General features: G+C 56.9%; 6 protein-coding genes across 6 annotated transcripts; 2 read left to right on the top strand and 4 right to left on the bottom strand.

Annotated features, from left to right (window-relative positions):
• Positions 1 to 158: 158 nt before the first annotated feature.
• On the top strand, positions 159 to 1,228 carry CDEST_01730 (Putative BolA protein). Its single transcript, XM_062917889.1, has one exon. The coding sequence runs from the start codon at positions 297 to 299 to the stop codon at positions 777 to 779; it is 483 nt and encodes a 160-aa protein (XP_062773940.1). The 5' UTR covers positions 159 to 296; the 3' UTR covers positions 780 to 1,228.
• Positions 1,229 to 1,435: 207 nt separating this feature from the next.
• On the top strand, positions 1,436 to 4,115 carry CDEST_01731 (Putative cytochrome P450). Its single transcript, XM_062917890.1, has 5 exons — positions 1,436 to 2,990; positions 3,050 to 3,113; positions 3,172 to 3,405; positions 3,487 to 3,807; positions 3,879 to 4,115. The coding sequence occupies exons 1-5, from the start codon at positions 2,209 to 2,211 to the stop codon at positions 3,993 to 3,995; spliced, it is 1,518 nt and encodes a 505-aa protein (XP_062773941.1). The 5' UTR covers positions 1,436 to 2,208; the 3' UTR covers positions 3,996 to 4,115.
• A 619-nt stretch (positions 4,116 to 4,734) lies between these two features.
• On the bottom strand, positions 4,735 to 6,342 carry CDEST_01732 (Putative glycoside hydrolase family 1, glycoside hydrolase superfamily). Its single transcript, XM_062917891.1, has one exon. The coding sequence runs from the start codon at positions 6,307 to 6,309 to the stop codon at positions 4,825 to 4,827; it is 1,485 nt and encodes a 494-aa protein (XP_062773942.1). The 5' UTR covers positions 6,310 to 6,342; the 3' UTR covers positions 4,735 to 4,824.
• A 640-nt stretch (positions 6,343 to 6,982) lies between these two features.
• On the bottom strand, positions 6,983 to 9,225 carry CDEST_01733 (Putative heterokaryon incompatibility; the record flags this gene model as incomplete). Its single annotated transcript, XM_062917892.1, has 1 exon — positions 6,983 to 9,225. The coding sequence occupies one exon, from the start codon at positions 9,223 to 9,225 to the stop codon at positions 7,285 to 7,287; it is 1,941 nt and encodes a 646-aa protein (XP_062773943.1). The 3' UTR covers positions 6,983 to 7,284.
• Positions 9,226 to 9,668: 443 nt separating this feature from the next.
• CDEST_01734 (Putative C2 domain, synaptotagmin-like mitochondrial-lipid-binding domain, C2 domain superfamily) lies at positions 9,669 to 11,787 on the bottom strand. The gene is made up of 4 exons (XM_062917893.1): positions 11,411 to 11,787; positions 11,065 to 11,339; positions 10,889 to 10,960; positions 9,669 to 10,796 (listed from the first exon to the last, which is right to left on the bottom strand). Exons 1-4 carry the CDS (start codon positions 11,460 to 11,462, stop codon positions 9,762 to 9,764), a joined length of 1,434 nt encoding a protein of 477 aa, XP_062773944.1. The 5' UTR covers positions 11,463 to 11,787; the 3' UTR covers positions 9,669 to 9,761.
• Positions 11,788 to 13,407: 1,620 nt separating this feature from the next.
• On the bottom strand, positions 13,408 to 13,761 carry CDEST_01735 (uncharacterized protein; the record flags this gene model as incomplete). The annotated part of the gene is made up of 3 exons (XM_062917894.1): positions 13,408 to 13,481; positions 13,556 to 13,616; positions 13,693 to 13,761. The coding sequence occupies 3 exons, from the start codon at positions 13,759 to 13,761 to the stop codon at positions 13,408 to 13,410; spliced, it is 204 nt and encodes a 67-aa protein (XP_062773945.1).
• Positions 13,762 to 13,937: the final 176 nt, after the last annotated feature.

Here is a 13,937-nt window from a genome sequence, read left to right on the forward strand (position 1 = left end):
AGTGAGTGATGGGTGATGGGTGATGAGTGAGACACCGTGCACCAAGTACTGCTTACATAAGTTTCCCCGGCTAATTACCGGTAAGCTTCCCCCGGCTGCTGACGTCAACCGAGCCGAGAGCTTCCAGAGAAATTTGGAGATGAAGCTTCTCGGCCAAAACACACCAACACCTGCTGCCACCTTATCTTGAACATTTGACTTTCTCCACAACAAGCCACGACAACGTAGATCGATCTCCTAGAATTGCCAAGAATCAAATCTCTCCCAGTAGACCGCCCCCCCCCGAAACCTCCATCATGCTCTGCAGGTCGTGCCGCCGCGCAATCGCGGTAGCCACACCGGCCTCGAACACCATCGCCAGAGCTTCCGCCGCGAGCCTCCCGATCGCGACCAGAAACTACTCCTCTCAACATGCCACTGCTCCCCGATCAAGCCCGTCTTCCGTCTTCGCATACCGTCCTTCACTCCACATCGCCCAGACGGCCCCGAAGCGGTCCTACTCGGCAGAGACGTCTCCATCAACACCATCCATCGAAAAGCCTGACCACCTCGATGCCGCCGAGTCGACGATATGGGACAAACTGGTGGCCGAGTTCGCGCCCTCAGAGCTCGTCGTGCAGGACGTCTCTGGCGGCTGCGGCTCCATGTACGCCATTGACATCACCTCGACCAAGTTCAAGGGCGCCAACATGCTGAAGCAGCAGCGCATGGTCAACGCCGTGCTGGGCGACATGTTGAAGCAGTGGCACGGGGTCCAGCTGCGCACCAAGGCGCCGTGAGCCTAAAAGGATCTTTTTGTCTTTGGTCAGATCGAGTCTCGCCCCGTAACATAACGGGAGCGGACATGGATGTATAATACTTGTAGACGACAGTGTACCATCAACTTGACTATTCTCTCATGGCCCAGCTCCTCTGTGGCCAGACCGACTACACGACTAGGCAACTTGTTTTATTAGGGACTGAAGAGAGGGGAGCTCGGCTTTTGCCGAGGACATTTGCAGGACATTTGCATGCTTTGGGTTCTCTCGATCGAGAAAGGGAGGCCACACCCAGGAATTCCGAGGACTAGTCGTCTGATTTACTCTCATACCATTCATGCCTGGTGTTGAAGCTATTCTCCTGGCTTGACTTCTTGCCCGTTTCCCTAGGGCTCTTTGACGATCTATTTCTCGGCACGCCTTGCGTCTATCTTCCCCTCTCTAGCATTTGTCTTGAAGAAGAAATCCGCCTCGTATTCTCTCAATCGTCTACCTCTCCATCTTGGCCAATGAGATTGGTTGCATTACTCCTCCATTTGCCTGTTTTATGGACCCTATATGGGGCCGCCAGGCGATGTACACCCATTTTATTGAGCAGTCACATCACTTTAGCCCCCCCATCCATATCCACGCTCGCTTTACAAAGGACATCATCTCACATTGTTGATTGTCCCTCACCTAAATGCAGCAATATGACCCGCCGTGGAAGTTGCGAAAGCCAAGTGCTTACGCCAAGAAGGCCGTGTTACACCACATACCACATGCTCACTATAACGCCGCAGCAGCGATGTCTCTGTCGCAAACGTCGGTCACCTCTTGTCTTCTCCAGTTCTCCTACATTTTGTAGCCTATTGCCCAGCCACCGGCATGTCTTATAGGTGCCCGTGTCGCGGATTACTCACATCACTTGACGCCATGCCGCCCACATACGACCTCGGAGCTGTGATTGGAGCCACCAGGTTCGTCGACAGGGCACTTTAGATGCTTTAGATGTAATGAGAATGCTTTTGAGCCCTGAGAAGCAACCTTCAGGTTTCTTCGCTATGCAGATACTTTTGAATGAGTCTAGTCGTCGGCATACCGAGGACCGATGGCCACGGCCCGGCCCACCAAGCCACTAGCAATCAGTACCCCCAGCTTATCGACATGGGAGCGCCAGCAGTCATCCTATAGACGCTTGAAGCTGTCTGGGGCGATGTAACACCGGGCGGGCCATCGTCATTCGGGGCATTCGATGTAAGCTGAGTGGCAAGCTTGATGGCTGCCAGGTAGAGTGGGGGGACGTCGTGAAAGGTAATGATATACGTCTTGACAATTCACAAAAAGGAGTGAGCTCCCATTTACATCCTGGAAGTCGAGCGAGCATTCTGCATTCTGCTATCTTGGGCTCCCACCTACGCTTCCTGTGTAACCAAACCAGTCAGAGCAGAGCAGAGCAGAGCAGAGCAGCATGGCTCTTTTCAACTTTGGCTTGGGCCTCGACGCCGGCGCAGCACTGCTTCTTCTCGCCGTTGCCTTTGTCATCTACTACCTCGTCTCTTCAGCCATCGCATGGCGCCCCCTCCGAGATTTCCCCGGTCCCCTCGTCGGCAAGTTCTCCTACTTCTGGCTCATATCCAACGCGCGTTCCGGCCGCCCGGCCGAGCACTTCACCAAGCTGAACCGGCGGCACGGCCCCCTCGTGCGCATCGGACCCAACGACCTCGTCACGGACGACCCGGACGTCATCCGCCGCATGAACGCGGCGCGCTCGACGTACAGCCGGTCGTCGTGGTATAAATCGACCAAGCTGAACCCGCACGAGGACAGCATGTTCAGCCTACGCGATGTCGACGCGCACGACCGCCTCAAGGCGAAGTGCGCGGGTGGCTACGCCGGCCGGGAAAACACGGAGCTCGAGGCCGGCGTCGACTCGCAGGTCGCCAACGCCGTCAGCCTCATCCGGCGGAAGTACATCACTACCGGGGACGCCGTGCGGCCGATGGACTTGGGGAAGGTGGTGCAGTTCTTCACGCTGGACGCCATCACGAGGGTCGCGTACGGCAAGGAATTCGGGTTCCTGGCGACCGACTCGGACGTGTACGACTACATCGGCACGACGGAGGCGGTGGTCCCGTACCTGCAGCTCTGCGGCGAGGTGCCGTACATCCAGAGCATCGTCTTCTCAAAGTACGTGCTCGGCGCGTTTGGGCCGAAACACACGGACAAGAACGGGCTCGGCAAGTTGATGGGGTCTGTACTGGTGTATATGTCAAGGGTCGAAGGGGTTCATAATACTGACAGGAAGACAGAGTCGCCAAAAAGGTTGTCGCCAAGCGGTTCGGACCGGATGCTAAGGAAGAGCGTGATATGCTGGTATGAGGTTTTCCCCAGTCTTCGAAAGACTGTCCGAGCAAAAGCTGAGAAATGACAGGGCGCCTTCGTCCGCCACGGAGTCAGCCAGGGGGAGTGCGAGACGGAAGTTCTGTTCCAGATCATCGCCGGCTCGGACACGACGGCCACGGCGATCCGTACGACGATGCTGTACACGATGACGTCTCCGCACACGTATCACACACTGAAGAAGGAGATCAACACCGCCATCGATGAGGGCCGCATCTCGTCGCCCATCACCCATGAGGAGGGCAAGAAGCTGCCCTACCTTCAGGTATGTTTCGTACCATCGAGGCCGTGCTGCTTTACAGGATTACATACATGTATGACGATTCTCACCTCATTTTGCGAACAGGCCGTCATCTACGAAGGCCTCCGCATGAACGCGCCATTCACCGGCCTCTGCGCCAAAGAGGTTCCCCCTGAAGGCGACACCATCGACGGGCGGTTCATCCCGGGCGGCACACGCATCGCGCAGAACGTCTGGGGCACCCTGCGGCGGGCAGACGTCTTCGGCCGTGACGCGGATCTCTTCCGGCCCGAGCGGTGGATCGAGGCGGACGCGGCGGCGCGGGACCGGATGCTGAAGACAACGGAGCTTGCGTTCGGGCACGGGCGGTGGGGCTGCGCCGGGAAGAACGTGGCGTTCCTGGAGCTGAACAAGATCTACGTCGAGGTGAGTCTCCCTTTCTCTGGTCCTGTTGGAGGAGTCTGGGGGGGACACGGTGTGCTGATGCGTCGGGTAAGCTGCTTCGTAACTTTGACTTCCAGATCATGGACCCGGCGAAGCCGTGGCACAGCGTCAACTTTAACCTGTTTATGCAGGACAACTTCTGGGTCAAGGTGACCGAGGCCAGGAAGTGAGTGGACAAGCGAGTAAAGCTTGGAAATTTGGGGGTGGGGTTGTGGTGAGAATATGGTAGCAAGCAATCAGGGTGTTCCTCGCAGAGCAGATTATGATTTAACGGGTATTTTTTCCGATGCCGACGCCTTTGTAAGTGATGGGCACAAAACTCTACTGTGCAATGAGACTGGTCAAAATGATTCAGTAGCATATCCTCTTGTAACTGAACGAGACAACCCAGGTGATCAAGCTTATTCAAGGTGCCTCTCCCTCCGTCTGAAGTTCCCTAATTTCACCACCAGCAAGGAGCTTGGGCCTCTGTCGCTTTGTCTTTGTGTATACATACCACTGCGTCTCCAGTACTGAAGCCATCCCCGTCAACCATGACATCCCAGAAGTGGCGCACCCATTTCCTACCAAATGATTGTGCAATACGACGACGTATGTATCCAGAACCCCTGAGCAACACTCCGGAGCATCATGAGCTATAGAATCACCGCAATTAGCAAGCATCTGAGAGGCCTTGGTGGCTCAGTGGTAAAGCGTCTCACTCGTATCTGCTACGTAATGAGAAGATCGGGCGTTCGATTCGCCCTCGAGGCAGATGATAAATCTTTTGCTTTTTTTGTGTGGCTTATTTACACGATAGCAATAAGTAATCGTAATCAATCAAGCTTCTCTCTCTCTCTTTGTCTTATAAGCAACGGGTTTTTGTTTTGCTTAAACCATGTATGCACACACACTTTCCACATATACATGGTGGTCGATTAAATGTACTGATTTCCTACATCTAACCAGCTATCTGGCTTACAGCTAAGTAGTTACCTACATCCTATAACTGTGGTTTGCCTACTCGCGGATCAAGTGCTTGAAAAAATCCCCCAGAAAGAGCGCCGACCGCTTGGGGTACCGCGTCTTCTCCGGACTCTCAAAGTCGATCCACGTGGCGCCGAAGCGGTCCGAGTAGCCGGCCGCCCACTCCCAGTTGTCGGTGAAGGTCCAGCCAAAGTACGACTTGATGACGACGCCCTCCTGCGAGGCCTTGGCCACCTCGGTGAGGTAGCTCTTGAAGAAGTCGACACGGAAGGGGTCCTCGAGCACGTCGTCGGGGCCCCGGGGCCTCCACCCGTGCTCGCCCTGCGCCGTCGTGCCGTTCTCCGTGATGTAGATGGGCACGCCGTACCGGTTCCAGATCCAGCGCAGCAGCTTCGCCCACCCCCAGGGCGTCGTGCGCAGCCAGTACGTGTCGCTCGCGGGGCCGCGCGGCACGCCCTGCCTGTTCTCGTCCGACTGCTCGATGTTGCCCTTGTGGTCGTTGATGTCCGGCGGCCCGTCGCGGTGGCGCACGTAAAAGGCCGAGTACGAGTTCATGCCGTAGGCCTCGGAGCTCCCCAGCACGAGCCGGCTCTCCTCGGGCGTGAAGCGCGGCAGCCGGTCGCCGAGCTGGGCGCGCATCGAGGCCGGGTAGTCGCCCGTCTTGTACAGCGGGTCGGCGAACCAGGCGATCTCGAACTCGCGCGCGCGCTCGGCGGCCTCGACGTCGCGTGGGTCGGCCTCGTCCCACGGCTCGGACCAGTTGCCGTGCAGCGTGATCATGACGCGGCCCTTCTGCGACGGCTGGAACTCGCGCTTGTACAGGGCGGCGGCGTGGGCGTGCGAGACGAGCTCCGTGTGGGCGACAATAAAGGGCTCCGTCGACGAGTCGCCCTCGGCGTTGAGCTCGCGGAAGCTCGAGCGGGCTGGCGCGTGGACGCCCGCGGCGTAGCCGGCGAGGGTGTAGACGCCCGGCTCGTTGTACGTGATCCAGTCCTTGACGCGATCGCCGAAGCGCTCGAAGCAGACGCGGGCGTAGCGGACAAAGTCGGGCGTGTAGCGGTCCTTGTCGAGCATGCCGCCGTAGCGATCCTCGAGGGCCTGGGGCGTGTCCCAGTGGAAGAGGGTGACGTAGGGCGTGATGCCGTTGGCGAGAAGCTCGTCGATGAGGCGGTCGTAGTAAGCGAGGCCGGCCTCGTTGACCGGGTCGTCGGCGCCGCCGAGCGGGATGATGCGCGACCACGACAGCGAGAAGCGGTAGCCCGTGACGCCGTAGCGCTTCATGAGGGCGACGTCCGTCTTGTAGAGGTCGTAGGACCGCACGGCGTCGTCCCCCGTGCTACCGTCCTTGACCTTGTCCGGCGTGTGCGCGAACCGGTCCCAGATGGACTCGCCGCGGCCGTCCTTGTCCCAGGCGCCCTCGACCTGGGCGGCGGCCGTGGCGAAGCCCCAGATGAAGTCGGCAGGCAAGGCGCCCTTGATGGACTCGTCGAAGTCGAGGTGGGGGGATGCTGCTGTCATGGTCGGTCTTTGCTTCGGCGACGACAAGTTGTGTCTTTTGGGGCCATCGTAGTATTAGTTGAGACTGCTTTTCTATCAAGTATTTCTTCCTCCCCGGAGCTGCTGTTCAAAACCCCGCCTCACGACCATGTGTTGATCGGCTCTCAAGATGCATGATCGATGGAGGGGCATTCCCGCGGCGGGATGAAATGACGATGATTCGCTGGGGGAGGAGGAGGAGGAGGAGGAGGAGGAGAGACACGTCGGTCCCAACTGGCCCGACGCTTTGCTGATCCGACAACTGGTGCAATCTCACTGGTCTCCACTGGGGTACATGAGTGAGTGTCAGGCCGTCTAATACCCTGCGTGCATGGAGAGGTGCTTTGCCGTGGAGATGGCGGCACATCGGGGTTCTTTGCTCGAACTCGATTTGCATCTCGTCTTGTTTCCAGAACCTGTCTTGCATTGATCACCCACTTGAGAAGTCCATCTTTTACTTATGCAAGGTGCAATTCGCGTCTCTAAGGGGTTAGCTGTTGATGAAAAGACTTTCACTCAGCGCGGGGGATGGAGAAACGCGGTGCTCCAAGTCAGGCCATCAATTACGCGCTTGCTGAACCGGGTTCAATGAAAAGGGCAACAAACAGCATGTGCTTTACTGGATAATAGATACTCTCATATTTACTCTTTGCGCATATACGCGGTATCTGTTGTGACCCGAAACTCGCAAGGTCAATAGGTCAATAAGATAAGTTACTTGTCTGTGATAGTCCCAACAGGAATTCGATAATAACCCGAGGAAGCCGAGTTTTTGATGGCAGCATCCAGTCCTTCAATGGCACGAAGGTCTCGATCTAGTCTTGCCCCTTTGCTGTATCCATGCTGAGACAATATTCTATATTCTATAGTCTCCCGGTAATAATTCCCAACATGATAACTCGGGAAAATCATCATTCTGGAACCCTCATATCACAGCGGTGGAGATATCATCTACGCTTATATCAGGTCGACTTTTTGGAGTTCCATCATCGGCAACAGTTGCAGCAGCTCACCATCCATGATGCCGTGGACATATGCTTCACCCACGACCGAGAACCTACCATCGCCACCAGGACGAAACACCATAGGAACGTCGGCACCGGGAACAGCCCATACAGAGTCACCAACCGACATCCCGACGGGCCCTAGCCCAAGAAACCCAACGGAACACAAGAATGGACGTCTGCGAAGGAGCTTGATGCTGGCAATGTTGGCATACTTGACGCCCTCCCCGACGTCACCCGCCCTCAGCGCCCGGTACGCCGAAAACGTCTCGTCAGACGCCCTCTCCGTCTCCCAGTTATACGCGAACGCGCGGTCCGCGACGGGGGTCCTCCAAAGGGCGCCCTTCACCGCCTCGGCCCCCCGATAGACCTGGTTGGCGCGCGGCAGCAGCGTGGCCTCGAGGTCCTGGAGCCAGAGATAGAGAGCGGTGACGCGCGCCGTGTCGTCTGCGAAGTCGTCCGCCTCGGGGAACAGGTTCCCGAGTCTCGCAACGTCGTCCAGGTGGAACGCGTCCAGCGACAGTCGGCCGTCGGCGGAAAACGCCAGTGGGAGATTCTGGGCGAGTCCAGGCAGCGTTGAGTAGGCTCGTTGTCTGTTTTGGCCACGGACAACGAACATGGAGGGGATGCTTAGGAGCTGAGGAAGATTCGCCGATGACCAGTCCGGCGCCCAAGACGGCATGATCTGCCCCCCGAGAGAAGGCAAATTTTCTGTTAGTACACCCTGACCTAGACCAGCAAAGGACAGGAAACCTGGACCGTAGTAGATCAGGCACGCCTTGGCAACTTCGATCCGGACCGCCGCCCAGTCTTTGGTGTAATCCGCCACGATCAGCGGGCTCCGGCTCAGGTCGATCAGGCTCAGGATGGCAAACACGTAGTCGCGGCGGTCCGAGGCCTGCAGCTGGGCCTTGGCCGCCATGCCGGACAGCAGCGAGAAGAGCACGAGCAGGGACGAGTTGGGCCGGGTAAAGGACACGGGGATGACCCTGTTCAAGGCCGTCGTGAGGAACGCCGCCAGCGCCGCGCTGTCGGGCCTGCCGGTGCCGCTGCCGACGATGTTGAGGTTGTCCCTCACGCCGCAGAGCAGCCAGAACCCCTGGCGGAACCATTCCCACTCGATCCATTCCCGGCCGCAGCAGACGACCGAGTGGAGGGACAACACCCGCTCCTGGATGACCCAGACGCGGCGGAACCACGGCCGGTCAAAGAGGGCGCTGAGGGCCTTGAGCCTGGCGAAGTCGTCGACGCACAGCTCGGCCAGGGTGGCGTCGAGGATGCCCCGGATGGAGACCAGCAGCGGGTCGGATCCGGACGAGACGTTGGCGAACGGGAAGCGGGACCACGTGTTGAAGTGCTGGCCGATGGAGGCCGTCGACCGGCTCATCCTGCGCAGCGAGTCCATGGCGAGGCCGCTGTCCGCGGTCGCCGGGCCGAGCCACAGGAACGTCTGGTGCGCGTGGCGGAAGATGTCCTTCATCAGGGCGACCTGCTGCGCCCGCTCGGCCTCGTTCTGCTGGTCGATGCAGATGGCGTCGACCCAGAGGGACCGGCTCAGGTCAGCGTCGCTCCATCGCTCGACGGCGAGATGCCTCAAGGCCGACTCGAGGTTCGTGGTGACCTGGACCTCCTGGCCGTCGATGACGATGGGCTTCGTTGTGTGAGGGTCTCCCCAGCAGTACGAGAGTGCCGTGTAGAAACAGGGCCCGTTGTTGAGGCTGACACGCTTCAGGCGGCAGCGCACCACAGGTTGATGATCCGAGTCTCGACTGAAGTCTTGCACGTCGAGAGGATTGACCTCGATGAGACGGATCTCTTTGTCGTCGGGGCTCAGCGCCCAGTACTGCAAGTGGAATGCGGTGGTTTGGTTTTGGTTCTGGTGCTGATCAGCCATGTCGGCGAGACTGGCCGTCGGTTATATCTGCACAGCTGTTGACGAGCCCCGTCTAGGATCAGGTAGACATTATGGAAGTGTTGGAGAGAGTGACAATCCAACCAATTAGGAGGGGGGAGTTTATCCCGCGGGCAATAAATTGCCTCAAGTAAGGCCGGCTGACTTGGTGCTGCATGTCGATTTGAGCCAATTAAATACCGGATGATCAAGCCAGATACGTATGGTGGTTGTTCTCAACTATTCATTGAACAAGTAGTTAGCGAACAGTTTTCTTTTGAAAAACACGAGAATCAAGATCAATATACTTAGTTGCGTGAATATCAAAGTTGGGATATGTCACAACAGGAAAGTCTTCGTCCACAATTACGGGCTCATCACAATGGCACCAGCCGTGAACAACCAGTGTAGAAGCACAATTGTACCAGAGTGAAACGCTCAAAACAGTTGTCAGTATCATTCATTCGTATATATCGTATAATGTTACATGGTAACCTCCAACCCAACAAACACCCACCACCAACATGGCTACGTCGTTCTCAGTGAGCCGGCTGCAGCCCGCGGAGGGAGATGCTCGCCCTAACCGTCGCCCCAGAACCCACATCGAAGCTCTCCTCCTTGACGAGGCCCGGCGCCGCCAGGACGTCCTCGAAGGGTATCTCGACGGCACCCGTCTCGTCGGCCTTGTTCAGCAGCGCGATCCGGAAGCCGGCCGGGTTGGCCAGCAGGTCGGCCGTCACGGGGATGCGGAAGGCCTGGTCGAAGGACGGGTTGAAGATGTCGGTGCCCGGGCTGTACGACTTGGCCGCCGTGCGGAACTCCTTGGCGCCCCAGCTGACCTTGATGCTGGGGTTCAGCTCGTCGCGCTGGCCCTGGAGGCCGAGGGCGCTGGCGACGAGCACCGTGGCGAGGCCGACGATCTGGTCCTGGTTCTCGCTGCGCGTCGCCGTGATGGCGCCGGCGTCCTCGACGAAGTTGAAGAAGCGCGCGTGGACGACGACCTTGGCGTCGGTGGGCTCGCCCTTGTGCGTGAGGTCGAGCTGCTGCGAACCACCGCCGAGGAGGATCTCGCGGACGGTGGTGGACGCGACGCCGATGTCGTCGTCGCCGCCGAGGTCGTCGTCCTGGACGTCGATGGAGATGCGCTGGTCGTGGTCCGCGACGAGGAAGTCGTGCGTCTCGTTCCACTCCGGGTCCGTGTCGTTCTTCTTGGTCGACGTGCGCCACTCGTCCTCGGCGCCGACGACCACCTTGCAGTAGCAGTCGGGCACGTCCTTGACGATCTTGGCCAGCAGCCGCTTGGCGCCGCTCTTCTTGGGCCCGCTGATGCCGACGGCCCTCTCGACGGTGAGCCGCAGGGCGCCCAGGTGCGGCAGGTAGGTCTTGAAGTAGTCGTTGTTGCTGTCGAGCTTGACGAGGTAGCGGTTGGGCAGGACGGCCATGGACGAGATGATGCTGATGATGACCTTGCGCACCGCCTTGTCCACGAGGGCCCAGTCGGCGATGTTGGCCGCGTTGGTGAAGTCGAGCTTCAGCTCGGGGGGATTGATGAAGGCAACCTGTGCCGCGCCAATCTAGCAAACCTGTGAGTTAGCATGTGATGATGATGTCCGGTTGATTGCCGGGAAAGGGGGGGGGGGGGGGGGGGTGGTGGGTGGTGTCATACCAGGGGAATGGCGTCGATCAAGGGGGCGAGAAGGATCGAGAGCCTGCCCTTCAGATGAACATGTTCTATTCCCTGTTGTGTGTGATAAAAACACGTTAGCGAAAGCTCGAGTCATGTGTTCATCTCACCACAGGAAAAAGAGGTGAGCACATGTGCCTGGACATCTTCAAACGCACCAGCTTGGGGACCATCTTCCCATCGAGCTCAATGTCGCTCTTGCCCTCCCACGTCACGTCCATGTCGAGCTTGATGCCGCCGTTGTCGACCTTGTGGACATCCACCTCGGAGACGCGCATGGGGACGTGGCCGAGATCGAGCTTGACGAACTTGAGGGACGACAGCGGGCCCGGGAGCATCGTGGCGAACATGGGCTCCACGATGTCCTTGACCATCTTGCACCCGGCGACGTTGATGTTGGGCCACAGCTGCTCGATAATATCGTTGAGGAATCCTGCTCGCTGTCAGTTACCGTCTTGTCTAAACCTGCCTGCCTCTGACTACTGGGGTGATGGCCTCTCTTACCCGCAGATTCGGTGCCTCCAGAGGCTTTCAGCCTTTCGACGAGTCCGGCCATGATGAATCGATGTTTTTTCTTCTTCTTTCCTTTCGTGGTAGTGGTCGAGGGGGAAAGAGAGGACTATGGGTTATGGGTAGAGGTAAGCGGCAGAGAGTGAGAAAGAGAAGAAGACAGAGAGACAAGAGAGGTTTCAAGGGATGATGTTGATATAACAACTACTGATTATCGGATCACTACAGTTGCCACGACAGTGGGCCGGTTTGCTGCAGAGAGGGGTGGATCTGTCAGGACCCAGAGGGAGGAGGGGGGAGGAGTTCGCGAAACGCTGTAAAGTTGGGGCCCAATATCTGCAGAGTGACAGGCCAGGTGCGCGGTTTTGATGCCCAGACCCCTTTGAGTCTTTCGTGGTTTGTCTCTCTCTCTCTCTCTCTCTCTCTCTCTCTGTCTCTCTCGTTCGGCGGGTTCCTTGGCAGACGGACATGAAAAGAGTGGGTTGACGTCACCTCTGGCTGGACTGGCGGAGATGTCATGAATGCTTGTACAAGCTTGCTTGGCCTCTCTTGACGCCCCTTGGCTCTTGAGCTCTACCATTGGTGCGTGAACCCCTGCTGCTCGCGCGGGGTTCTGGACTCAGCCGCTGACACACCGCTTGTCTACCCCAGTTTGGGGGGGGCGGCGGGACGCGGGATGCTTGCTGGGGCTGGAACGATGACAGCTGTCCTCGGATTCTGTGCGTCAATTAAGTATGAGCGAATCACCGACGTGGCGGAACGTGGTCGGGGAAGACGTAGGTGGGATGTTTGTTGTCTTGCATCGTAGGTTGTCATAACAGTATGACAACGCCGCTGTGGTGCTGTGTGTCAGATTGGAGGAGTTCTTGAGTAAACAAGGGTTGATGGCGTATCTTGTTGTTGTCTCTTGTGCGTCTGCTGCTTCTAGCTGCTTGATCAAGTCTTTACAAGACTTTACAGGATGCCCATGGCCTCTACGTCGCTCATTTCTTACCTTGAGGTAACGCTTGCTGGGGCCTCCTCACGGCTGCATGGTAGCCAGCTAAGCCAGGTCATTGTATCCTATCTTGAACGGGTACCTAGTGCCCTCCAGTTTGACATGCACCTCAACTCATTGGCTAGTGCGCTGAGCGAAGCCACTAAGACCACTTAAAACTTCAGGCTGTAAAGGCCCTGAAGAACGCTGGAGACCTCAGAAACTAAAGGCTAATTATGTAAGCCTGCCTTTATCAGCTACTACCCTGCATGCAGTGTAGCCTTCACGCGGTTGAGGGGATAGAGTGGCATTTACCTTCCAGTTTTCGTAGCGTTAAGCATGTGTTCGAATCACGAGTAAGAGATTTAAAAATAGGCACCGCGTGTGGTCTAAAGTTGACTTTATCGTCAGTAAGAATAGACTTGATGGCTAGACTCTACGGCAGCCCCAGGCTAACGTACCCAGACCGTTACAAATGCAGTCAGAGCTGGCACGGCAAAAGCTATTTGCACGAAAAAGGTTGCCATGACGAGGAAACAGATTCCCACGGCCAGTTGATTCAACAAAGGTCAAGCTACATGGATTGTTTCAGGAGGCATAGGACGCACTTCCAGAGGAGTATTGTGGGCAGCTCCTAGAGGGTAAGGGACAGAGATGCCAGGCAGTGACTGAGGCGAATGGTGGGCATACTAGATGCTGACTTTAAGCTGAGCTGGATACCAAAAAGAATAGGATCGAAGATGTATTGTGATCGACTGCGTCATGGGTCTGTAATGGAGGGTGGACATTCAACAGGAATCTTTTACTTACCCCTATAACCCTGTATGAAATCTGACCGACGCTTATTCACGAGGTTCTTTCGACGATACTACTATGTAAGGATGGATGAGTGCAGTGCGGTGATGCCAGGATCCCCTTTCTTACTGAATCCGAAACCGAGATTGCAAGATTGCACAGGCCCAGAAAGGAGGGAATGCTTCTCATGTTCTATTTTTGCAGTTTGGACTCTTGTGACTTAATCAGTTGAACACACTCCACCAAGGCATGCTCCTCCCGCGCAGCATCTATCAACCAAGAAGTTGCAAGAGCCTGTAGAAGTCAGTTTGGATTAGTTTGGCACTTGTCAAAGGCCACAGCGACCGTGTACTCGCTATCCTACTTACCTCCTCCCGTCACGCAGTTTGGATCCCCGGCTTGTGCTTTGAAAAGCGAGTATTCTCCCGGCTTTGAAAAGTTAATGTTGCTACATGCATTTGGACGGAGCTGAGGAAGAAAGGGGGCCCAAGAGTATTGCACGCACAGATTGAGCAATGCCAGCAGAGCAGACTGCAACGGAAGCGATGATGGAAAGGAGGGTAGTAGCCTTCATCTTGCCTAGGTCTCACTGGCGAAGCCGTAGGATCAAGGATGTTGGTGTAGATGTTAAAGGAAGCGAAAGATTCGGTAGGAAGAAATCTTGATGCCGAGGGGGGGAAAGAAACTGATCTTAACGCAAGCATCACATAACTATTTATGTGATTGAGGCCATCTGGTACACTATAACCT

Source organism: Colletotrichum destructivum, chromosome 1 (assembly GCF_034447905.1).
Source record: "Colletotrichum destructivum chromosome 1, complete sequence".
Lineage (NCBI taxonomy): Eukaryota > Fungi > Ascomycota > Sordariomycetes > Glomerellales > Glomerellaceae > Colletotrichum > Colletotrichum destructivum.